The sequence below is a fragment of the Fusarium odoratissimum genome (genome assembly GCF_000260195.1).
Source record: "Fusarium odoratissimum NRRL 54006 unplaced genomic scaffold supercont1.2, whole genome shotgun sequence".
NCBI lineage: Eukaryota > Fungi > Ascomycota > Sordariomycetes > Hypocreales > Nectriaceae > Fusarium > Fusarium odoratissimum.
This window is the reverse complement of record NW_022158688.1, coordinates 876,224-899,988: the sequence shown is the minus strand read 5'-3', so window position 1 is coordinate 899,988 and position 23,765 is coordinate 876,224. Positions and strand designations below refer to the sequence as shown.

The 23,765-nt window shown below is 49.3% G+C and overlaps 5 protein-coding genes across 15 annotated transcripts; 3 read left to right on the top strand and 2 right to left on the bottom strand.

Moving 5' to 3' along the window:
- The first annotated feature begins 1,069 nt into the window (after nucleotides 1–1,069).
- Nucleotides 1,070–6,393, top strand: FOIG_01950 (uncharacterized protein). Of its 2 annotated transcripts, XM_031198975.1 has the most exons (6): nucleotides 1,070–3,263; nucleotides 3,327–3,425; nucleotides 3,661–5,248; nucleotides 5,317–5,559; nucleotides 5,612–6,174; nucleotides 6,230–6,393. In XM_031198975.1, exons 1-6 carry the CDS (start codon nucleotides 1,377–1,379, stop codon nucleotides 6,257–6,259), a joined length of 4,410 nt encoding a protein of 1,469 aa, XP_031071012.1. In that variant the 5' UTR covers nucleotides 1,070–1,376; the 3' UTR covers nucleotides 6,260–6,393. The 2 variants fall into 2 exon arrangements, with proteins under 2 accessions (XP_031071012.1, XP_031071013.1); XM_031198976.1 differs by having other exon boundaries at nucleotides 3,661–5,559.
- On the bottom strand, nucleotides 6,388–8,947 carry FOIG_01949 (uncharacterized protein; the record flags this gene model as incomplete). Its single annotated transcript, XM_031198974.1, has 2 exons — nucleotides 6,388–7,761; nucleotides 7,811–8,947. 2 exons carry the CDS (start codon nucleotides 8,945–8,947, stop codon nucleotides 6,607–6,609), a joined length of 2,292 nt encoding a protein of 763 aa, XP_031071011.1. The 3' UTR covers nucleotides 6,388–6,606.
- Nucleotides 8,948–13,520: 4,573 nt separating this feature from the next.
- Nucleotides 13,521–20,150, bottom strand: FOIG_01947 (uncharacterized protein). Its single transcript, XM_031198972.1, has 2 exons — nucleotides 17,106–20,150; nucleotides 13,521–17,046 (listed from the first exon to the last, which is right to left on the bottom strand). Exon 2 carries the CDS (start codon nucleotides 15,598–15,600, stop codon nucleotides 15,286–15,288), a length of 315 nt encoding a protein of 104 aa, XP_031071009.1. The 5' UTR covers nucleotides 15,601–17,046; nucleotides 17,106–20,150; the 3' UTR covers nucleotides 13,521–15,285.
- Nucleotides 15,998–17,129, top strand: FOIG_01948 (uncharacterized protein). Its single transcript, XM_031198973.1, has one exon. The coding sequence runs from the start codon at nucleotides 16,317–16,319 to the stop codon at nucleotides 16,707–16,709; it is 393 nt and encodes a 130-aa protein (XP_031071010.1). The 5' UTR covers nucleotides 15,998–16,316; the 3' UTR covers nucleotides 16,710–17,129.
- On the top strand, nucleotides 18,285–23,628 carry FOIG_01946 (uncharacterized protein). Of its 10 annotated transcripts, none has more exons than XM_031198971.1 (4): nucleotides 18,429–18,656; nucleotides 18,707–19,520; nucleotides 20,044–21,805; nucleotides 22,073–23,584. In XM_031198971.1, exons 3-4 carry the CDS (start codon nucleotides 21,554–21,556, stop codon nucleotides 22,817–22,819), a joined length of 999 nt encoding a protein of 332 aa, XP_031071008.1. In that variant the 5' UTR covers nucleotides 18,429–18,656; nucleotides 18,707–19,520; nucleotides 20,044–21,553; the 3' UTR covers nucleotides 22,820–23,584. The 10 variants fall into 10 exon arrangements, with proteins under 10 accessions (XP_031071001.1, XP_031071003.1, XP_031070999.1 ...); XM_031198970.1 differs by having other exon boundaries at nucleotides 18,705–19,520; XM_031198964.1 differs by having other exon boundaries at nucleotides 18,285–18,656; nucleotides 18,705–19,520; nucleotides 20,044–23,628.
- Nucleotides 23,629–23,765: the final 137 nt, after the last annotated feature.

Below are 23,765 nucleotides of genomic sequence, written 5' to 3'. Positions count from 1 at the left end.
TGGCAAGGGAGGCGGAGTTCACTCGGCCGATGGCGGCGGACGAAGAACGGACTAGAAACCGGACGGAGGCGGAGATCGTCGAAAATCGCAGTAAACCGGACAAGAACTCTCGGAGACTGTCCCCTGAAACGCTGCTTACGGGTGGGTCTCGCCGGTCATCCCTGTTCAGATTGATTAGAGGATGAACAAGGATCCGTTGCCATGCGAAGCTGAGATATCATATCATGGAAGAGTGATCATGAACGTGAATCTCCAAACGATCTTGGTAAGATGATCTCATCGCGGGGAGATTCGTCCGAACACTGCAGACCTCTTCCACTTGCATTGCAATATCAACAAAGAAAACAATGTGTCACGCCGATGCATGTCTTATAACCTCTTGACTGGCTGATATCTGTACTATTCCATCTTTGGTTATGAGTCGAAATGATCGTAAAATGCTGAATCAAAGCAGCCAGTCAGAATTTGTATTCTCGGACTTAAGGGAACGCCCAGGGCGACGAGATTCAACCGTTGCCCTTTTTTAGCATTTGACGTTTCCACTGTTTGTCTCCACAGAGCGAGATTGGGTGGATATGATACCCGAGCTTTGGGTTTCAATGTCGCGTTGCAGCGATGAACTCAAAACATTGACACGGCATGTGAGTCCGAATATGTCTGTAAAAGACAGAAATGCAAAGATATCACATTAAATACATCAAAGAATGGCTCTTTTTCATCAGTCCAGAGACCCCCACAACCCGAGATTTTCGGATAGATGCACCTAAAAATCGTAAGCAGAGTTAGATAGTCCCCCTAACCTCCCCCGTCGGAGGGTGTCAATCTTTTACCTTATTTCACTAAACCAATCAGACTCTTTTCCACCTCGGCCTTGGGGGAGGTTCTTAGCCGAGATGAGTCAAATCCTGCACGTCTGCCCCACGGCGCTGACTTACTCGTCCACTTGACTCAGGTGGGAGCTCCCTGTTTGAAGCAATTCCCAGCTGGTGGAGCCGACCACCCCTGCCTCTACTGGCGGACATTTTTAACGGACGCTTCGTATTGTTGATTGGTAATGCCGGATCAAATTGTTCCAAAGGAGATATAGACCCATTTTAACTTTTTTGCTGGACCTTTGTTGACTTATAGTGCGGGATGTCGGCATCTTTTTCCCATGCGCCCTCTTCTCTCTTGCTTGTCAACGGTGAGCCTGTGATCAACACATTGGCTGCTGTATCGTATCCTTATTATAATAATCATTCTTATTCCTATAGTTATTTTAATCAACACCTTGTCTTGATTGAGTTCATCTCAGTGAACTACTTCCTTTCGCGACGGGTGACTTTGGGCTCCCAATAAAACGACTTACACGCACGACCCAACCGACATAAGTCACAATGGCGGAAAAAGACCTTGGAAAGGCTGAGGAGGCCATTGCTGCCAACCATCACACTGAGCAGGCTGATCCTGCTTATCGCAACTCTATCGATACCGACTCGACACGCCACGGGCCTGCTGAGCACAACAACGGTGGCGTATCCATCGAGCAAGCTGAGGCCGAATTTGCTGAGCTTCAGAGAGAGTTCACTGGTGTCTCGAGAGCTAGTAGGAGGAAGAGCAGAGCTAGCGTTGCTGATCCTGAGAAGAATGCTCACGCTGAAGACAATGAGGTCGAGTCCATCTTTGATCTTGAGGCTGCTCTTCGCGGCGGTCTTGATCGCGAGAGGGAGGTTGGCATCAAGTCCAAGCACATTGGCGTTTACTGGAACGACTTGACCGTCAAGGGCTATGGTGGCATGTCCAATTATGTGCCTACCTTCCCCGATGCCTTTGTCAACTTCTTCGACGTTATCACCCCTGTTATTCGTATGCTCGGCCTTGGTCCCAAGCCTGAGCAAGTCGCCCTTCTCGACAGGTTCAAGGGTGTTTGCAAGCCCGGTGAGATGGTGCTCGTTCTAGGCAAACCCGGCTCAGGATGTACTACCTTCCTCAAGACCATCGCCAACCAGCGTTGGGGCTACACTGCAGTTGAGGGCGAGGTATTGTACGGAAAGTGGAAGAACACCGAATTCGACCAGTACCGCGGTGAAGCTGTTTACTCTGCCGAAGACGATATCCATCACCCTACCCTTACTGTTGAGCAAACCCTGGGCTTTGCTCTCGATACGAAGATGCCCAAGTTGAGGCCTGGAAACATGTCCAAGCAGGAGTTCAAGGAGAGTGTTATCACCACGCTTCTCAAGATGTTCAACATTGAGCATACCCGCCACACCATCGTTGGCGATCATTTCGTCCGCGGAGTCAGTGGTGGTGAGAGAAAGCGAGTCAGTATCGCAGAGGCTATGATCTGCAGCGGTGCCGTTTTCTCTTGGGATAACTCCACTCGAGGTCTTGACGCCAGTACTGCTCTCGATTTTGCCAAGTCCCTTCGAATCCAGACCAACCTGTATAAGACGACCACTTTCGTCTCCTTGTACCAGGCTTCCGAGAATATCTACAACCTCTTCGACAAGGTTATGGTTATCGACGGCGGCAAGGAGGTCTACTTCGGTCCCGCTGCCTCTGCCCGCAGCTACTTCGAGGGTCTCGGTTTCGCCCCTCGTCCCCGCCAGACCAGTGCCGACTACCTGACCGGCTGCACAGATGCCTTCGAGAGGGAGTACGCCCCGGGCCGCTCCGAGGAAAACGCCCCTCACGACCCTGAGACTCTTGAGCAGGCCTTCAAGAAATCCGATGCCTTCAAGTCCTTGGAAGCCGAGATGGCTGAGTATAAGGCTTCTCTCGCACACGAAGAGGAAACGCATAACAACTTCCAGCTCGCTGTGAAGGAGGGAAAGCGTGGAACATCCAAGCGTTCAGTCTACCAAGTTGGCTTCCATTTGCAGGTTTGGGCCCTTATGAAGCGCCAGTTCACTCTCAAGCTGCAGGATCGATTCAACCTCTTTGTTGGGTGGTTCCGCAGCATCGTTATCGCTATTGTCCTCGGCACCTTGTATCTCAATCTCGGAAAGACTTCAGCCAGTGCATTCAGCAAAGGAGGTCTGCTCTTCGTCGCCCTGCTGTTCAACGCATTCCAGGCCTTCAGTGAGCTTGCGAGCACAATGACCGGCAGAACGATTGTGAACAAGCACAAGGCCTATGCGTTCCACAGACCGTCAGCTTTATGGATTGCTCAGATCTTTGTCGACCAGGTTTTTGCTGCCTCACAGATCTTGGTCTTTAGTATTATTGTCTATTTCATGACCAATCTCGTCCGGGACGCCGGTGCCTTCTTTACATTCTATGTCAGTATCTTTGCACAGCGGTAATGGATATTGAGACATAAACTAACCCACTTTGATGCGTAGCTCATGATTCTATCTGGAAATATTGCGATGACTCTATTCTTTAGAATTATCGGGTGTGTATCTCCGGGCTTCGATCAGGCTATTAAGTTCGCTGTTGTGGTAAGTTGATCTCGAATCTCCCATATATTGTCACTTACACGAGGCTATTCACAAGTGTGGCGCAAGCGCGCCACAACTTGGGAACTGATCGTGATTGGTGTGTGGTCCCATAGCGCCACAACACCAAGATCCTAAACCAGGATCACAAACCAAGATCACAGCATTAAGTTCACAACACTAAGATCACCGCTCTCGAGCTAATGAAAAACAAAAATGGCTGACAAGACATACCTAGGTAATTACGCTGTTTGTCGTTACTTCAGGGTACATTATACAATACGAACAAGAACAGGTTTGGCTCCGCTGGATCTTCTGGATCAATCCCCTGGGACTGAGCTTCTCTGGAATGATGATGAATGAATTTCAAGGTCTAGAAATGACCTGTACGGCAGACAGTCTGATCCCTGCTGGTCCTCAATACACCGATATCAACCACCAAGTCTGCACTCTCCCTGGCTCGAATTCCGGCACCACCCTCGTCTCAGGCAGTGACTACGTTGCCCAGGGCTTTTCCTACCACCCAGGCGACCTTTGGAGAAACTGGGGCATTGTCTTGGCTCTTATCATCTTCTTCCTGATCCTCAACGTCGTTCTCGGCGAATTCGTCAACTTTGGCATGGGAGGAAACGCTGCCAAGGTCTATGCTAAGCCCAACAAAGAGAGAAAGACCTTGAATGAGAAACTTGCGGCTAAGAAGGATGCTCGAACAAAGGACAAGTCCAATGAAGAGGGATCCGAAATCACCATCAAGTCCGAGAGGGTACTCACTTGGGAGAACCTCAACTATGACGTTCCTGTGCCAGGAGGTGAACGCCGACTGCTCAACAATGTCTACGGTTACGTACGACCAGGCGAGCTTACCGCTCTGATGGGTGCCTCTGGTGCCGGAAAGACCACTCTCCTGGATGTCCTCGCAGCTCGCAAGAACATTGGTGTTATCTCCGGAGATATCCTCATCGACGCTATGAAGCCAGGCAAGACCTTCCAGCGATCTACGTCATATGCCGAACAACTCGATGTTCACGAGCCTACTCAGACCGTCCGCGAGGCCTTCCGTTTCTCTGCTGAACTCCGTCAACCTTTCCACGTCCCTATGGAGGAGCGCTACGCCTATGTCGAAGAGATCATTTCCCTTCTCGAGATGGAGTCCATCGCCGACGCTATTATTGGAACCCCTGAATTCGGTCTTACTGTTGAACAGCGCAAGCGTGTCACTATCGGTGTCGAGCTTGCTGCCAAGCCTGAGCTGATGCTTTTCCTCGACGAGCCTACTTCCGGTCTTGACAGTCAGAGTGCCTTCAACATTGTCCGCTTCCTCAAGAAGCTCGCTGCTTCAGGCCAGGCTATTCTTTGCACTATCCATCAACCTAACGCTGCTTTGTTCGAGAACTTCGACCGTCTTCTTCTGCTCCAGCGCGGTGGTCGCACCGTCTACTTTGGCGATATTGGCAAGGACGCTCACGTTCTGCGAAGCTATCTCAAGAGCCACGGTGCTGAGGCCGGTCCTACTGATAACGTTGCTGAGTACATGCTTGAAGCCATTGGTGCTGGAAGCGCTCCTCGTGTTGGAGACCGTGACTGGGCCGATATCTGGGAAGACAGCGCTGAGTTTGCTGATGTTAAGGAGACCATCATTCGTCTGAAGCGAGAGCGCCAGGCTGCTGGTGCCACGGTCACTGTCAACGATCCTGAGTTGGAGAAGGAATATGCTTCTCCATTCAAGCATCAGATGATGGTGGTTTGCAAGCGCATGTTCCTGTCTTTCTGGCGATCCCCTGACTACATCTTCACTCGAATCTTCAGCCACGTTGCTGTCGCTCTCAGTAAGTATTCATCCTAAAATGCCCTAAACTATCCTCAAATTATAGGACTTTAGCTAACTTCTTCTAAGTTACTGGTCTGATGTACCTCAATCTCGATAACTCGAGAGCGTCGCTTCAGAACCGAGTCTTCATCATGTTCCAGGTTACAGTTCTACCCGCTCTTATTATCACGCAAGTCGAAGTCATGTTCCACATAAAGCGAGCTCTCTTCTTCAGAGAGCAATCTTCGAAGATGTACTCACCTTTCGTGTTCTCCTCTTCAGTTGTTCTTGCTGAACTCCCCTACTCGATCATGTGTGCGGTAGCTTTCTGTAAGTTCTTACCCCTCAACACTCCAATTGAAACGACACTCACACGTTCCAGATTTGCCCATCTACTATATGCCCGGATTCCAGACCGAGTCCTCCCGAGCTGGTTTCCAGTTCTTTATCATCCTGATCACAGAGCTTTTCAGTGTCACTCTAGGTCAAGCACTCGCATCGATCACCCCCTCGCCCTTCATCTCAGCACAATTTGATCCATTCATCATCATTAACTTTGCCTTGTTCTGTGGTGTTACGATCCCCAAGCCTCAAATCCCTGGCTTCTGGCGTGCTTGGATGTACCAATTGGACCCTTTCACCCGTCTGATCAGCTCAATGGTCACAACTGCCCTCCACGGAGTTGAGGTTGTCTGCAAGCAGAGCGAACTCAACCGTTTCAGTTCGCCTCCAAACAGTACTTGTGGAGAGTACATGGAGCCTTTCTTTGCCAATGGTGGTCGTGGCTATCTTGTCAACGACAACACAACGGATTGCGAGTATTGCGCGTACAAGGTGGGCGACGAGTTTTACAGTACCTTTGATCTCTCTTTCAACAACCGTTGGAGAGATTTGGGTATCTTTGCTTGCTTCATCGCAAGTAACTTAATTATCATTATCTTCGCGGTAAGTAATCCTGTTTGAGCACCATCCTTGAGAACGATTGCTAACTTTATTTCAGAGCCGCTTCCTCAACTTCAACCGACGTTAAAGAGTAAAGAATTTTATTATAGACGATGTGATGGGTTTTGCAGGATGTGTGACGGGTACGATTAAAAGTTGACCATAGACTATACATAGAGAGGAACATCAGTTACCTCATTTAATACATAACTTTACCTTCACTTTAGGCTTTCTCATCCTAAATCCTTGCCTAAGCTTCTAAGAGATTTACTAACATTGGGCTCCTAGGTGTAAATTTAGACTAGTTCAGGTCTCATGTCTCAGGAAGGCTGAAGCAGACGGTATCTGGGTTCAATGCCACTTATGAGATGGTTCGCACCAGAGCATTGTCCAGCTGACAAACTTGCTGTATTTGTAGGCATAGTGATTATCTTCTCACGATCTTGCGCGCCTTAGCCACGTCCTCGTCACTGAGTAACCTGCTTCTTCCTTGCCTGGACGAGTCTTATCCTGATTCAAGCTCATCCCATTCATCATCTTCCATATTCGCAATTGAGTAAACGGTTCGCAAAGGGCGTAGTCGTCCTGGGCGATGACGCTTATAATACCCGAGAAGTCCGACTCCAACCGCAAACCACCAAGAGCAGTCAAACGGCCAGAGTAACTCCACGCACGCTTCTCTAACACCCTTGCCAGCTTGTTGGCTGCAAGGCTGGCCAATGCTGCGTATGTTCTCGGCGTCATGATGTGCTTCAGTGGCCGTGTCAAGGCTGACCACCCGCCTTCGAATCGCACCGACACTTGCTGTGTTGTCCCTCCATCGACGTCATCTTCATCCAAGGACTCCCTTTCTGACACATCGTAAACTGCGTCTTGGAAAGAGGTTGTAAGAATCAGCCTGATCCGGCGCCACAAAACCTCATCAAAGAGTTCCCGGGTGCCATCGTTCAGAAGTTCTGTAGCTTTAGCAGATAGCGCGCTGTTCAGAGTATGTAGTGCATTTGCAACCAGCTCGGCTTCCCTGCCAAATGGGAAGGAATCTTTGAGAGGTTGGGTAGATGGGCCAGCCAGATCGCCTTGACTTTTTGGGAAATAACCCTTGGAGCTTATAACACGGTCTAGGTACTCCTTCGCCATGTCGAGAGTGCTCATCAAAACCATGAAGCTGATAATTTTGTCCTCCGGTGGAAACCCACCCTGAATCAGTGGTTTGGGGTAACACTGGTCTCTCATGCGCCCATGGATGATCCCGATGAAATCCGATTCGAGGACCCTGCTGATAGCCGAGATGATATAGACAGTCACCTCTCTATTTCCCGTAGACAGGATATGCTGTAGCAGATTGTCCACGACGTACATTATGTCGTCTACGGCTTGCAGAATGAATGGTGGACTGCCATCGTACGGCTTCGACAGTGAGAGGCCACTTGGTGCAGTGTCCATCTCAAAAGCCTTCCCCACTGATCTTCGGAAGAGGAATTTTGCCGTAAGTTTATATGGCTCGATGACCTTCTCTGAGATCTTCTTATGGAGATTACACTGATCGAGAAATTTCGGAAGCGGCAGCTTTTCCTCTTGGTCGAGGAGACCCTAATGCTGATGATCAGTATATGATGGCATATATGGACTTGCTTCTTACCTTGTATTGACTTGCAATAAATCGTTCGTAAAGCGACCAACTCCTTAGCATGGTTGTCATTTCTCCAAAAAGCCCCTCAACATTCTTCACATCCAAGTCAAATTCATCTTTGTCCAGCTCGTTGCCTCGCAGCGCAAAACTGATGCCTCTCTGAACAGGCATCATGCTTTTCGGGAGGAAATAGAAAGGATAACTCTTAATATCGGCCATCATCCTGGTAACCGCCCGTTCGTCGTTCCACATATCCAAGATCATTCCGCCCTGGATGTCAGCCTCTTTTTGAAGTCTTTCAATGACCTTCACGACTTTATCAGCACCGTAGTGCCTCTCTACCAGACCACTGTGGCTGTTGATGATCTGCACAATGTGCTCGAACAGCCGTGTTAGGTTATTTGCGTAAAACAAATCGTTCTGCTTGCCACGTTCCTCGTGTGCTTCTCCGAGAGCTGATCGGACTGCTTCCGCCATACCTTGGCAGATATACTGCCCGTAGGCTTCCAGCCCCGTTTCTTCCGCACCGCCTCCAATGACTGGAAATAGTTTGAAGAATCGTGCGACCTCTTCTCCATCCCCTTGTTCGGTAGCAGCGTTAAATTCTCTTAAAAATAGACCACAGAGGCTTTTGCGAGTAGTCTGGATTGTAGTCCATGGGGGATCTGGAGCCTCAATGCTCGGGACAACAGCTAGAGCGAAGTCCCCGCGAATAACATCCTCAGGTATATTTGATACGAGTGAGAGGTAGTTGGCGGCAGCCTCCCAGTCCTGAGGAGCACCCATGCTGTCTATAAGACCAGCTATACACGCCTTGAGCTCCATTACTTGCTCGATAACAATCAGCGTAGCCTCTACCCTTCTTTTCTCCATATCTAAAGCGCGTATCATGGTAGACAGTCGCTCAGCGGTGTCACCCGCGGTAGATAGCATTGCTCCATGGATGCTTCGAGCTGCGATGAGTTGCATATCCAGGTCTCCATGGAGACGATCTAGACCGCCAAGATCTCGACGGAAATCTCTACTGTCCTTCATTGGGGCATCAAGCTTGTCAATGAGAACACCCTCCCGCTCATGGAGTAGATCCAGCACATCTCTGAGCTCAGCCTCCGACGAGACCGCCATTAGGTCATTGATCTTGGCCATTGTATAGGGGCAAATGCTGGGCTCAGGTCACCAGACAGGCAGGAGTGCTCCTCTACCAATTTAAAGTTTCTGAGATGATGGTGGTATAATTGGCATGCGTAGCTAATTGTCGGTGAGCCAACGTAAGTTAGCAAAGCTCATACAACCATGTTGGTTGCAGCTTGCATGAAACGTATACATCACGTGATGGCCTCTATGTCGTTGAACAGATTGAGGAAACATTACCACAAGAGAGAGGAAGTTCGATCATCCCATGACCGTTGAGAATGCTCCATAATGCTAATTGAATAGCTTGTTATCTGTTGCGAGGCTTGAAGCGGCATTGGGATTGTCTAAGCAATGGCACAAGGAATGTTGCCAGAGAGTCATCCTAAACTTTGACGAGAAACAGAGTAGAGAAGTAAATTTTATCCTAAGCTTATCATAAGAGACCCTAAATCATACAATATCATCATATATTTCCTTGCCTGAATTCTTAGCCAAGGTGTTCAATGCCAACGAGAGCCCTTCTAGCGGCCAGTCAACTTTATATAGTACATGGGCTTATCAACGCCCCAGAAGATGCTCTCGAGCAGTCTCCTCCACGAGTTCTACCTTGGCTTCAATTGAAACAGCTGATTCGCACACTGTTGGAGGTGCTAGCCACATGTTCTCGCAAATTGACGAGCGGTTATTACACACAGAGCCCATGAAAATAACAAGTGATCCTCAGAAGACATGAGCTGAGGAGTGAGGTGCTAATTCAGGAGGTATATTAGTATAGGTCTGTCTTTTCGTCCTGTAGGACCATGCCGGGTTGAATCAACAGCTTATCCATCTATACCAGAAGCTCCCACCAAGTTCAGCAGTAGCCTCATACTTCTATCGATACTCACTTTAGGCATGTAGAGAACAAGCACTACGATCAATAGCGAGAGATAATCCGAGCAAAGTGGTGTTGAAAGTGGCAGACGAGCTGGAGACAATGACTGGCATATTAGATACAGGAGAATGGAACAACCATCACCGCATTGTCCTCTTACTCACGACGCAGAGAGTATTTTCGGTCACTTTAATTGATACATACTTGTCCCCATTTCTGAAGTCTTAACTGAACTAGCCTGCCGTGTTGGTATACACCTGGACCGATGTACGTATTTCTCGACCCGACATCTCTCAGATCGATCCTACCTTCTTCCCCTGCGACCTCCCGGACAAATACCTCGTCCATTTCTATGTTTCCCTGAGAAGTTCGAAAGGAGAGCACGTCGATAAATGGAGTCCCGATCAAGGTTTTCGGGACTGGGCTACCGCCAAATTTGGTGTACGATTCAGTACCAACGTCGACGTGACCAGATATGAGCCGAACCACACTTTTCAAGAAATCGCCAACAGAATTTAGCGAATTGCCAATGGCTGGCTTGATCGAAACGCCGTGCCCGTTGTCCGTTATGATGACATTCTGGACTAATGCCCCCACAAGAAAATTCACAACGATCTCGAGTTCGTTGATGCGATTGAGCTGACCGATGGTGACTTTTATGTTACTTTCTGGAAGGAGTACCTGGCGAAGATAATAACAAGCTTATGTGGGTTTTGTGATTATTATGGGAAGGGATATGTGAGCCATGTTATTAGATTAGGGATGATGTGAGGAGTTAAGGAGGGCTGGTGGCTGAGAATTGCGAGATATAGTCTTATGATGACGATGGGCATATATATTGTCGTTGCTCGCAATGAATACTGAGTCTTTACATAAAAACCGAAGCCTGTCAATAAAGCCACATATCCTGAACACCAAGTTGCTGCGCAATGTCCACAGCGCCACTCACAATTGATCATTCGTATTGTCCTATCAACCACTTCGAGAATAACTGCAGGCAAATTGCCCAACTGAACCACTTCGTAGCATTTGAACATTTATTTTCTGTAGCGGTATCCTCGGCGACGACGTCGTCTAGATCTGAAGAGTTCTGGTCTGGAGCGTGAGAACTCAGCAACAGCAGCGGTGCAACCATTGCTTCCATCTTCAGATTCGGCGAGTCAGTCATCTTCATTACCAGTTCCAGAACGTTTCTCCTGTGAGACGGCATGCTACATCATCATCGATGTCCATTTGATTGCTGCATGAGTACACTGCGCCATGCACCAAATGACCACAGGCAAGGCAGAACTCAAGTCCGCAGAGGCATTCTTATGAGACAAGCGTGGTCGATGTATGCCAACGAAATGAATAACGGCGATCTTACTCGTAGTGCTGTAGCCAGAGTCTTTCTCAATCAGCTAGCTACATCGTGGACACTGTTTCCGTCCTTCTGCCTTTCCCAGACGCAAGAATTTCTATGTAGATTTGTCTTTGGGGCAAGCTCCGCCATTCGTTCTACCCTTACAGATAGCACATCTTTTGGTTAAGCTTCGTTAGCATCGTCCCACACCCCCTTGGATGGACTCGGAATGAAGGCTCGGCACATGTGCCCAATGCAATACGTTCGATTAACCACTTCAATCGGGAGGAAAACTACAGAGGAGGACGTTGGAGACTAGGTCGCGCCTGAGGTAACGCAGTCGCAGCTTCACCGCATCCTACATCGGAGTAGAAAGATTTCACTCCAATCTCGGACGGACTCTGAAGCAACTTGGGACTTCGTAGAATTTCATCAGGCGACGCAAACTCCCCCTCGCTCTGGCTATTTCGCCCGAGACTCTCTCCTCAGCACGTTTGATCCCAAGATGCCCTCACATTGGTCTGCCCGAAGGCTGGTCGAAGACGTCTTGGAGGTCATCCCCACCGCCATCGTCACCAATAGTCTTCAGCGAACCTGGTCAATCGTCGACTGCGAAACATATCACCAATATGCCAACCTCCTTTTAGACAAAGGCGTGTCGATATCACGGATATCAACCCGGTCTTCCGTCCCATTTGCTGACATCGCCACCATTCACCAGCACCGTGAATGACACTTCACAAGGCTGTGCCTTTTACCCCGCGGTCTTGTATTGGTTCTTGACATGTGAAGTGCTTGCCTCGCGCGAGATATTGCCTGGCGCGACACGATTCGCGTATGAGGATCTAGGATATCGCGTGTGCGTCATCGTGAGCTCCCTCCTGCGCGCTGTTGCCTATCACATATCCTGGCACTTATAGGACTCTACTCAAATGGCTTGCACCGAGCTTGAGGTAAGGCAGTTGATTCGATGGTCGGTTTGACATATCGGTGTGGCTGTGTCAGGGGCTTCCATGATGTGCTGGCCAACTATTCAAGTTCACCAGCGTTTGCGATAAAGTGTGACTCATTTGTGTAGGCTTGTCCATCATCATCAATCTTTGAGAAAAGGTTGAACGGTTGATTTGTTGGGGATTTTGTCAGGCCATGTTGAACGGGGGGCGAAAGATGCCCAATCGCCAAAGAAGCATGGAAATTGGGTGGCGGGGGAGTTGTTGATGGAGTGACAGGATGGACCTGATTTAGGCAGCAGGGGACACGGTCATTCTTATCAGTCACAGACGAGCAATAATTGTCATTCAAGTGATTCACTTTGAGGTTGATATCTTACTACGTCACTTGAATTAATTAGACTCAAAAACTGTCACGTCAGCCCGATGAAATGGAGATGTCGATGGGGCCGCATGCGGGACCCAGAAAATCGGGAACCACGGGGTCTCCTGCAGGACCCATCACATGCTCCCGCTGCCGCTGCCGCTACCGTTGCCGTGCGCGGACTCCAACCCAAACCCGAATCGGAACCCCGGTGGCGGACCCGGCCGAGTGGTTGTGGCTGGGCCCTCGAAATGCACAGCCACATCCCACGTGGCTAGTAGTCATGCAATGGAGGGGTGGGTGTTGAACCAAAAAAAAAATCACCACTACATTTTGAGGCCTGCTGTTCAATGTTACTATTCTCACGAGCAAATGATCTGTAAGCGCTGAGGTGGTGGTAAACTTGGCAGCAGACCACCTCTTCACATGCCGTACTGAGTGCATCATGATGAACATCACGAACTAATAGGCCTTATCACGACTTTCTCCCTCATTTATCTGTTCGCCCTGTTATTTCGATTTGCGAATATTCATTCTGTGGTCTAGGGTTGGTCACCTACTGCAACCGTGCAGCATCGCATAATAACACAGGGCTTCATGTCGACCCCTTGCTCTCCTCTTGCCATGCCCTAATCTCGCCATTGGTACATAGCCTATGCTGTTCCAAAACTGAGATGTGATGTGACGTGTGAAAGAGCGGGAACATGTCGTTCTGGTTCCCGAGCTGCAGATTGTGCTAATGCATCCATTGGTCGGATCTCATTTGTTCTACGGCCGGACCCGAAGGCCCAGCACCAAGCATACTACACCCTCGAGGCATGGACAACGCAGACAACACCACCTTTCAAGAACCGCTGGGCATGAACGCGCCTGAGCCTTGAACTGGAGGGGCTCACCTCATGTATGACTCTTCCTTCCTCCCCTCTCTGCTGTTCTTGTCCACGGGACTACCGGGATCAGATTATTCTAGGCTTCTATTTCGTCACCGACAACAGGAAAAAATTTAGCTATAATACTCCATCGTGATGCAGCACAGCAGCACGTTGGCGCTCCAACAGAAGACATGTCAAAAAGACCCTCTTTTAAAATATGCAATGCATGCAGCTGCGTGTCTTTGCCCTAATGGCCTCGCAGCACACCTTAAGCGCTCTCATGCATTTCGAAATGAGAATTTCCCAGTGGAAAAAAAAAAGAAGAAAAAGCAATGTTGAATCAAGAGTGATCGCCCTTGTCAACCATGTGGAGGACGCTATAGCGGGCACTGCATTCTAGTTCCGCGATCTTTAAAACGGCGGTGTTGGTGCGGTGTGCTTTTTGATCGTCGGCGCTCGATCTTGTCTTGTATTAGCGGAAGAGTTACATCTGCAACGGCTTGAAGTCTAGTCAAAATGTAATGTAATGTATATGTAAATGTATGTATATATCTTGAGCATTAGAAAACACTAGAGAAGCAACTTTACTGCACGCCATGATACTGGCAACGTGCAGATTTCCTACCGTAGTACACTCACAGTTTCTCTCTGAACCTTCATCAACAACGTTTCACTGAGAGCCGCGATGGATCTGTGGGATCCTGCATACGTCACTATGCGGCCAGCTTCTGGTCCTTGTATACCTTCAGCCTTGGCCGTTTTGCATCCACGTCGTGATCTAGGTCTCGGGGAGCTGCAGGCGAGGGGTCCGTCTTTTTTCCCTCGAGTCCTGTCCTTGAAGCGCTGTGCTTCTCTGATAGCGGCCCGTCTTTGCAAAAGGGCCCCGCGATGGTGCATCCCCATCAACGGTACGCACCCGAGCAACGGGCACCGTCTTTTGCAAGAGTCGGTGAGGAAGAGAGAGAGAGAAAAAAAAGCTGAAAAAAAAAACCGCCTTGTTGTTATAGCGTCCGCAGTAGGTTGGCTAGGCTGTTGGAGGGGGAGGGGAAACCTGGAAAACTTGTTGCCAAGGACGATTTATTTTTTCGAATTTATTTTTGGAGGGGCTTTGGCTTTGTTGTTTGGATATCGTCGCTTGATACAGCGAATAGAGGAGAGCTGTTGTGTAAGGATAAGTCAAAAAGCACCAGCCAGTCTGTCAAAAGACCCAGGGTTCTGCAGACGCATATCCGCATGCAAAAGTCCTGATCAAAAGAAGAGCTCTTTCTGCTCTATTGTTCCCCTCCATCACTTACACGCCAGGGGTAGTACCCTCTGCCGCCTCCCCTCTATCGTGAAGCTTGATTGATGGTGGTGCACACAGCAACGTGTCTGTGTATGTATGTCTGCGTCTGCTAGACAAGGCAGTGTGTTTGGCGAATGCCAATCGGCTTCTAACTTGGGGTGCATGGCGGGACCGATATGACGGGGCCGCGGGTTTGTTTGGACATCAATACAGCAAACCAGAGGGTATATGCATCGAGCTGCAGACACTGTCAGCGCCAGCATCAAGGGAAGGGATAGCTATGAGTCACCGGCTCATCCACTTGGAGGGCCATTGAGAACAGTATCGGTCAAGAAAGATGATGGCAATAACAACCGAGAGCGCCGAATATCGAGCGATACGATGGATCAGTCATTTCAAAGTGCGGCAAAGCTGTTGGATACAGAGCAAGGCTATCGTAGACTCCATCAATAAAGGAAGGCATCTCGCGATGAAAATTTATCCTTGAAGTAAGAAAAAGGCAAAATATTCATGTTTGACAAGGGTGATCGAGGATTGCATGGAACAAGGATGGCAATGGGGATTGGTAGTCCACCTCAATGGCCAACAACAACAAGGCCGACGACATTATACGCCGCGAGGGCGTGTGCGTCTAGATGTTGGACATACATATCCATACATCCGTCAGAAGCCATTGATAAAAAGATGCAATTCTGATGCTCTTTGAAACAATAGCTGAAGAGCAAAACACACCGACCAAGACATACTCCAGACCTTCAGACCAGAGACAAATTGTTGATGCCCAAAAATGTCCATCGCAATAATCTTCTTTCTCTGTTGCTCTGTCAAAGCCAACACCATGTTTATCCGTATTCTGAGATAAACACAACAGACAGTCCTAGATAATTTTAAACCTGGACTCGGCTGTGTACCACATGCCGACAGGGAAACTCGCAATGACAAGGGCAAGGCTTCTCTTATTATTAGCGTATGAAACATGGTGCCCAGCAGCAAGCACAGGATAGCGTTGGGCCGCGATTTTTTTTTCTAAAATTCATTACCGGGCCCAAAAGGGGGCGTGCGAGGGGGAGTGTAAGTTATATGTGACCCATTGTCTCTGGCCTTAATCTCGGGCCCAGGTCAAGGCCAAGGTGAAGGAAGCTCAGACCGAACGCCCGGGTCTCTCTTGTTATTGAGTGAAATGTCGACTGTGTACACACTGTACAGTCGCATTCTTGACCCTTTTCCTGAGGGTTGTGTTGGCTTGCGCTGCGTTGTCGTGGTGTTTTAATGTGTTGGTCTTATTGTCAGGACCAGCGCACAGCCCAGCCCGTGTAATCTGGTGGGAAATCCTTGTCTCAGAGCTGCACACTGACCGATTTTTGCCAAATATTTAACATTGTGGGCACACGCACACAAAATTAATTTTCTCAAAATGTAAAATGTCATGAAAATATCATCGGTCCTGCAATAATATTAGCAACACCAACGACAGACTGGGGTTGAAGCTGGGCAATGTTTGATGCAGACTCCATCCGGCTGTTGTCCGCCATCCGCGAATCCACCAGCGACGAGCTTCTAGAGAAACTCTCAAGCCTCTGAAAGGCCAGAATCATCTCCCCGCGTACCCATTACCCATTTGAGGACTCCATCCTCGTGTCTGGATCGCTCAGCCGCTGTCATTGTGGGTGCCATTAGCATCGGCCATTAGGGCAATGTCGTCGGTGCAAAGGCCGCTAGACCTCAGTGACCGAATTCTGGGACTCAGGCACGCGTTTTGCACCATGACCAGGGGGAGTCAGTCATCTTGGACGGGAAGTCAGGGTCCCCCTAGACACGCCCGTCCAGACTCTATCCCCCCTGGCAATGACCACAAGCTCCGAGGCCTGTTGACTCCGGCTCCAGGAATTCTTATCCACCCCCTGCTTCGTCCGTCCCATCGCCGGCCATTGCAAACCCTATCCATGGTCATTTCAAGGATGTTTGATCAATACCCTTGTCCCCTGCCCCGGGGCACAGGTAATCTTCGGTCCGGTCATCCCAGCAGAGTCCATTTTGGTGAGAACGACAACCGGATAAAACCCTTCTGGGATCCTGGGTGTTGTTGAAAGTAAAGGAGGCCAGAGCGTTGACACTCGCAATCAAACCTCTGATTTCATCGGTCCGGATGCGGAGGACAATACCAGGACTTTTTGAATCATACAACAGTCAGAGTCAAACTGATGATGTAAATGTCATGAAATGTCGAAACCTTTCAATTGTTTTGTGTCGTATGTGTCATCTTGTTCAGCGTTCTGACTCAAGGCGTAGAATCGACGGCAGGGGTTTAAATGGCTACAAGCCAGCTGAGAAAATCTGAATCACGGACGCAAGATGTTTAAAAGGAGTTGACAGAAAGATACCTGCCAGATCTGAGACGGAAATGAACGATCAAGGTATGGAAATCTAAGATGTCAAGAGTTAGGCTCTGCCCAATCAATACCACAGACCGGAAAGGTGCAGACAAAATGCCAGCCATGACAGGCAAAGCACGGAACAAGGGCCGAGGCCCAATCTCGAGTCTATCGGCATGAAGAAAAGGTAATTCATCAAAGCGACGGCCTCCCTTTTTCGTTCGGCGCATATCGGGATATGTTTCTAGATATGGGAGGCGGTTCAAGGGCGAAGTATGATTGATATTGAGGCGTGATTTACTATGAACAAGGTGTTCGAGTTAAAGGGCGATGAATGCCAAGTATCTTGTCTTTCCGGAAGTGAGTAACTGCAGCATTTCAGTGCGACACAAAAGTCTCGATGTGGAATTGGAATTTCGATTCCATGGAGTTGAATAGAATGGAAGAATGGAAGACCTCGAAGTGAGTGACAGGCGGGCTAGAGAGAGACTCGCATGGGACGCTTATCCCTCTCTGGGTAGAAGGCCTCTTCTTCTGGTCTGTTTACCATTTCGTTCCGTCAGCATTACCTTAGTGCCGTTGCAGTCGCAGGCCGCATATCGAATGGAAACGACCCCATTCGCGAGCCACTTCTCCGGTGCAGGGTGTCGACTCCGCTGTCGCGCTTGCGCTTCCAACTCGTCCAGTACCGAATGCACGATCTCTCCATATCCGTCTTCCGTTTCTCCATCTCCATCTTTGTTTGGTCCCCGCCCGCCGTGCCGTGCGGAGAAGAGCTGTTGACATCCGATCCACTGGTTTTTGTTCGCTCGATTCTTCTTTCGTCAGATCACTCTGTATTGGTGGCAATCATCAGCTCTGTTTGACTGTCAGTGACTTCATGTGAGGGAGCTGATGTGATTGTCACTAATGCAAGGGGACGACTCCCCAGCCTCTTGATTTTCTACCGCTGTCTTTGCCGTGAAAATCTAGGACTCGAAATCAATATTACAATGAACAGGGTTACAAAACTCCAAAACTTCTCAAAAGGGAAAGTTGTAAAAAGAAAGAACGAAAAGAAACTCCGTAATCATCCGTATTCGTAAGACGGAGGAACTCATCACATGCACAATGTAGCAACATCGATGTGCAACCCTCGAATCATCCATCACATTGTTTTCTACCGATTGGCGGTTCCTCAAATTCACGGTGGCTATTTGTGATGCGTGATGCGGAGAAGTAGTGGTAATGATTCCTCCAAGGCGAACCTGTCACAAGGTAGAGAATCTCATGCGTGAGAGCCCTTGGGGGAAATGCACGACACCCATTTACTACTGCTGATGATGTATGTACGCGCACGCTGGAACCGCCCAATGAGAAAGTATTGGTGGTAAGCGTGTGATGATAAATCTTGATGGTGTGAAGAACCTGAGGCTGGTTGATAAAGGTCGACAGCCTTCCCTGATTTTCCAACTGAGTCTTTGTCCGTTAACTCCATTCTCACGGCGGCACAGCTTGCGGAGTTTCGCCATTCAACTCTCCGCTTCTTGCTTTCTACGAGGCCTTGTTGTTACCTAAATACATGCCACGCCGTATAATCGGAGGCCAGCAACATATTACCGAGTCGAGTATCCGTACCAAGGCTCCAAGGCTCTAAGGCTCGGAAACTGTCTTGTAACTATTGTATGTTTTATGATTCGCCATCCATTCCAGCCTTGTTGACATACATAGAGCCCTAGCAACCAGTGGATATCGTCGTCGGCTGCCTTGCGACAAGACCAACCACTCACTGGCTGACGGCGCAACGACTCCAGGTGGTAGCCTACTGGTAGCTTCCAGTCATCGCCAGCCTCGCGTCGCACTTGTGTCAAGCAAGTGCTATTAAGGGCCAGGCTGATAGTGTTTGCATGGATTACGAGGACCACATTCACAAGCTCCAGGCAAACGGCGCCCCAAGTCCATCATCATCCTTGCTGGCCGCTCCGTTGCGTCAGCATTTCGTTCGTATTTCCGTATCCTCAGGAAAACTTTCCCATACCCTTACCCAGCCCAATACCCTAATTAATCTAAGTTACTTTAATATTCCAAAGTGTGCCCAGGGGGTTGTAACGGTCTACTGAGCGCCCTGGCCAGGCTTGAATCACACCGAGCGAGCTTTGGAGCTGGGCCCCCTGTTGGTTCGGTTGCCGCCAGCGCGCCTAGAAGCCCAAGGAGAAGGAAAAATTTTCACCGGAAGAGAATCGCGGACATCCGGCTGCAGCAAGACGTTGGGATTCTTTGGGATTTGGATCCAGGCCGTCAATCTCGCTTACTCCCCGCCGGTAAATTCAACTGGCTCTTCAGTAGGACACGCCCTCTGTCTGAATATTCAAGCCAATTTCTGGCCTGGCGAGTTCTGGCTGTTGCTTGTTGAATTTCGGAACAAGGGGAATTTGAGAAGTGAGAAAGAGGCGTGCGAGACGAGACATTGTGTCAAAAAGAAGCAAGCAATATTCGATCAGGGAGCCCGGTACTGCACTGAACCCCGCCTCCCGAAAAGTCCGTCAGGTAAATAATATTTTTTTGTTCATTTTGAAGAAAACTTTTCTGTGGCCTCGTCTCGTTTTCCTTTTTGTCGGATCCGCACACTTTTTACTCATCCCAGCATTGTTCTCCCTGCATTTGGTGGCTGGTTCAATGTGATACAGGAGGAAACAAGAAGAATAAGAAAAAAGAAAAGAAACGAGGCTCTGGAGAAAAGGGGAAGTCGAATTGTGTGCGTTGTGTGCGAGTGCAGTGTCCCTCGGGTTGCTGCTTGTCTTGTTGTTGAGAGACAGACAAGCACCAGTGCGCTGCTATATACACACCCTGGAACAATTATATGACACTCAGAGCTGAATTGGATGGGAAAAGCAGTCAATCAAATTGGCTTGTCAACTTTTCATGCTCTTTTTTGCTCCTTTTCACATGAAAGGCTGCCTCTTTACCTACCTATCACGACAATTATCTGTTGTCATATCCTGCCCCTGTTCCTTGGATGTGTTTTTTCGCCTCCTGGTTCATGAACATATTAGCTGACGAGTGATTCAAGACTGAGTCATAGTTTGCGCGTGAGAAGTCGAGTTGAATCATAATTGATCAAACCCGAAAATACCAGTACCCAACCAAAAAGATAAAACTGAATTGGGTTGCGGAAGCGGTAGGGCGTTTAAAAAGAAAAACACGAGTACACAGCCATCCACAAAATTATCAGAAAACCCAGCAAGACTTGGCCGCATTGCAGCGTCTGGCCTTGCAGCGGTGGTCCTGGTAAAGACTGCGTCACCGTTTTGGTTCATTTCGCCAAACAATCAAAGTTGAGGCCAGTGCGCGGCGCACGTTGACTCGACTGGTTGGAGAGAAATTGGCTGTGCGCACGTACAGTACGGGCTTTGACTAAGCGTTAAACTCCGTCTCTTCTTTCACCCTGATTAGCAATACGATACGATACGGTACAGTGCTGTACTCGGTCGCAATCAATCAAGCAACACTGCCTCTTTCTGAGTCATATCAGTTCGAGGTGATTCTAGTCCTCGCCAGCGACATCGAATAAACGCACGACTTTGGACTGTCAATCATTGAAGAGTACAAAAGATTCTAAATTAATCACCCAAAACTCACTCAGCATTGCGCAGCAGCACAGCACGGCACAGCACAGCGCTGCAGTCACTGCAACCACTGGAATCAATTCAGCGGCGGGAAGAGTGCAAATGCGAAGCCTACATAAGCCAGGTTGCACCCCTGTCTCGCTGTTAGAAGAGTCACTCAATTCTACCACACCCTCACAAAGCCTGCCTGCGGCTTTTCCACCCCCTGCCCCTATCTGATACCCCCTGTCCTGACTTTTTTTTTCTCAACCCCCGGTCGGGCCCCTCCTCCCACTAGCATCCTCCCCTGTCATCACCCGCTAAGGTAGTGTAGGCAGGTTTGGGAGTCGGTGCGGTGCGTGAGGTGTCCACACCCAGACACACAAATCTTAGAATATATATGTCTGTTGCTTCCCGCTCACCCTCCTTTCCTCCTCTCTTTCACGTATCTTGGCGCTTGCCAATCACTCTGAATCCCCAAACAAGTTCATCAAGACTTATTCAGCACGTCGTTGCATCGACGTCATCGCTCTTTTTCTCAATTAATCATTTGGCTTCTGGACCCTCGAAGTGTCCAGCGTCTTCTCGACACTACTACCAGGTTCTACGGGATCTGGTGCCTATTCCTCCAAGTTGAGGAGAGATAAAATACCCATTGGTCATGTTCGCCGTCGCAAAAGAATCTTCTAACCTCTTTTCCTCCGACTACATACCGAGGTGACGGGCCTATTCCATCACCTCCCCTTGGGCGTCTCTTCCCCGGCGCATCTCGATCGTTGAATCTGCTTGCATGCAGTCTTGACATTCCTGACAAGCCAACTCAACTTACTCACTAGAAAAACTCAAGAAAAAAAAAGACACGAAGACAATTCCGAAAACTCGCGAGCGACACGACAACTGCGGGTGCTCGGGAGGAGAGCAGTTGTTTGAACCCTGGAAACAGCGGATGTCAGTTGGACATCGCCACACAATAACATGAGTTACAAATCTCCACGAACTCCTGGATCGACGCCGATCCACGACTACGACAGCGTCTACTCGAGGATGTCGTCCGCAACTCCCACCCCTTCCCCGAGGCCGACCTGGGCCGACTCGACCCCCAGGCGGCCAGCAACGCGAGCGGCTCATTCGCGATTCAACAGCTATTCTCAGGCTAGCGACTTCAGCCCGCGTCCTCCTAAGGACTCGCCTCGCTACAACAGCATTGGGCAATATAGCACGGCAGATGTGAGTCACAAAACTTCTTCGTCGCGCAGGCCTTCCGAGTCATCTCCGCGCTCCAAGCGCGACCGCCGATTCTCATTTACCTATGTCCGGGCTTCCACCCCATATGGAGAATCCGACGAGGACGAGATCATCGAGGCGCTGGGACATACATATGTGCTTCCTGCACAGTCCCGCTCCAAGATCAATCATCACCGCAAATCCGCTTTCCTACCTCGAGACTTTGATGATGACCGGGGACGGTACACTAATTACGACGACTACCTGCAGGGTGCTACCACCGCCGCTATCTACGATGACTACTACACACGAGAGCAGGCCTCTGCTTTCCAGTCGCCTCAGCCTCAACCTCGACCTCCTACCAGCTTCGGCCACAGCCGTCGATCCTCCACCGCGGTCCCCCCTCCCCGGCCACAGACTGTCCGTCCCGCTAGCTCACACCGCAGCAAGCCCGCCTCTACCCCTTCTACTCCCAAGGCTACTGATGCCGATGCTCGCAAGCACCGCATTCCTGCTGGATACTCACTCAAGAACTGGGACCCTGCCGAAGAGCCCATCCTTCTCCTAGGTAGTGTCTTTGATGCCAACAGTCTCGGAAAGTGGATCTATGACTGGACCGTCTACCACCAAGGTCCTGCCACTCCCATCTCTGATATGGCTGGTGAGATGTGGCTGCTTCTCATTCAGCTCGCTGGTAAGGTCAAGCGAGCCGAGGAGACAGTTGGTCGCGTCCGCACTCCTGACAACCGTGACCTTGTTGAGGAGTTCATTGAGGCCGGTGAGCGCCTCACTGAGAAGCTCCGATCCCTCCTCAAGGCTTGTGAAGCCCCCATGCTCAAGGCTGCCAAGCGCAAGCAAGCTGGCCTTGGCAAGAATGCTGGTGTCGAATTTGTTGAGACCCTCTTTGGACGTGACCGAGAGCTCGACAAGACGGAGAAGTTTATGCAAAACGTGAGGCTCTTCAACCTTCGCTTTGACGCCAACTGTGAAGAAATTCTCCGGAACCCTACCAAATAAGCGGATCATCCATTGGACCCCTGGATTGTTTCTGTTTACCTACCATACCATACCTATACCTGAGGATCCTATGATACCGGCCAGTGATATTTACCAAAGCTCGCCGGACTGGATACCCATACCCGTTGTATACTACCACTATTACCCGGATCTCCTGGACACACACTCATACCCACCATAAGGATTTCCATCTTTTCTTTTACGACATCTCTACCTCGTCCCAAGGAAGCGATTTCTTTTTATTGACTTGGCAATCGAAACAAAGACACCAAGACTCATGGGGCGACCTGTACCACCAGCAATGCAAACGCGCGCGCGGAGGAGGGGATCGATATCAAGGGGGCTTCTTTTTCTTCCAATTCGAGATACCCAGTGTTTTTTCCGTTCGGAATGACGCGAGCAGTTGGCGAGGGGGAGCAAGCGAGTCATCTTGAGTGATGACAAGGAGCGACAGACTCCGATTTCTTATTTTACTCTTTTTGTTTTGGAGCTTGGATATTATTATTTCGTCTTTTGGGATCAGCGCGCGTTAGGATAACAAAAGTGATTGACACTTAGAACGGAAGGCTACTACACGGTAATCTGGAGGATTTGACTGACGTCTTTAACGTTCCTCATTGATGGATGGAAACAATGTCCTCATGCATTAGACCTATGAGGAGGGGTTGGGGGCGTTATGGATTGGTTATACCACTTTCAAGATGGATACTTTTGATTTCGAATATTTTAATATTTAGGCAAAAAAATCGCAAACTATCTACACAATTTTCTCTGTTTTTCGTGATGTCGTTGAAGTTGATGTGACTGACTCCCAATATCGTCTGGTGCATGTACAGTACCGCATTTGGTGATAGAACTTCCTGATCCTGTTTCGACGTGATTATCCCCTCTTGTTTCCGTTTTAACGAACCCCGCGTAAGAGCGAGAGGGGTATAAACGCAAATGG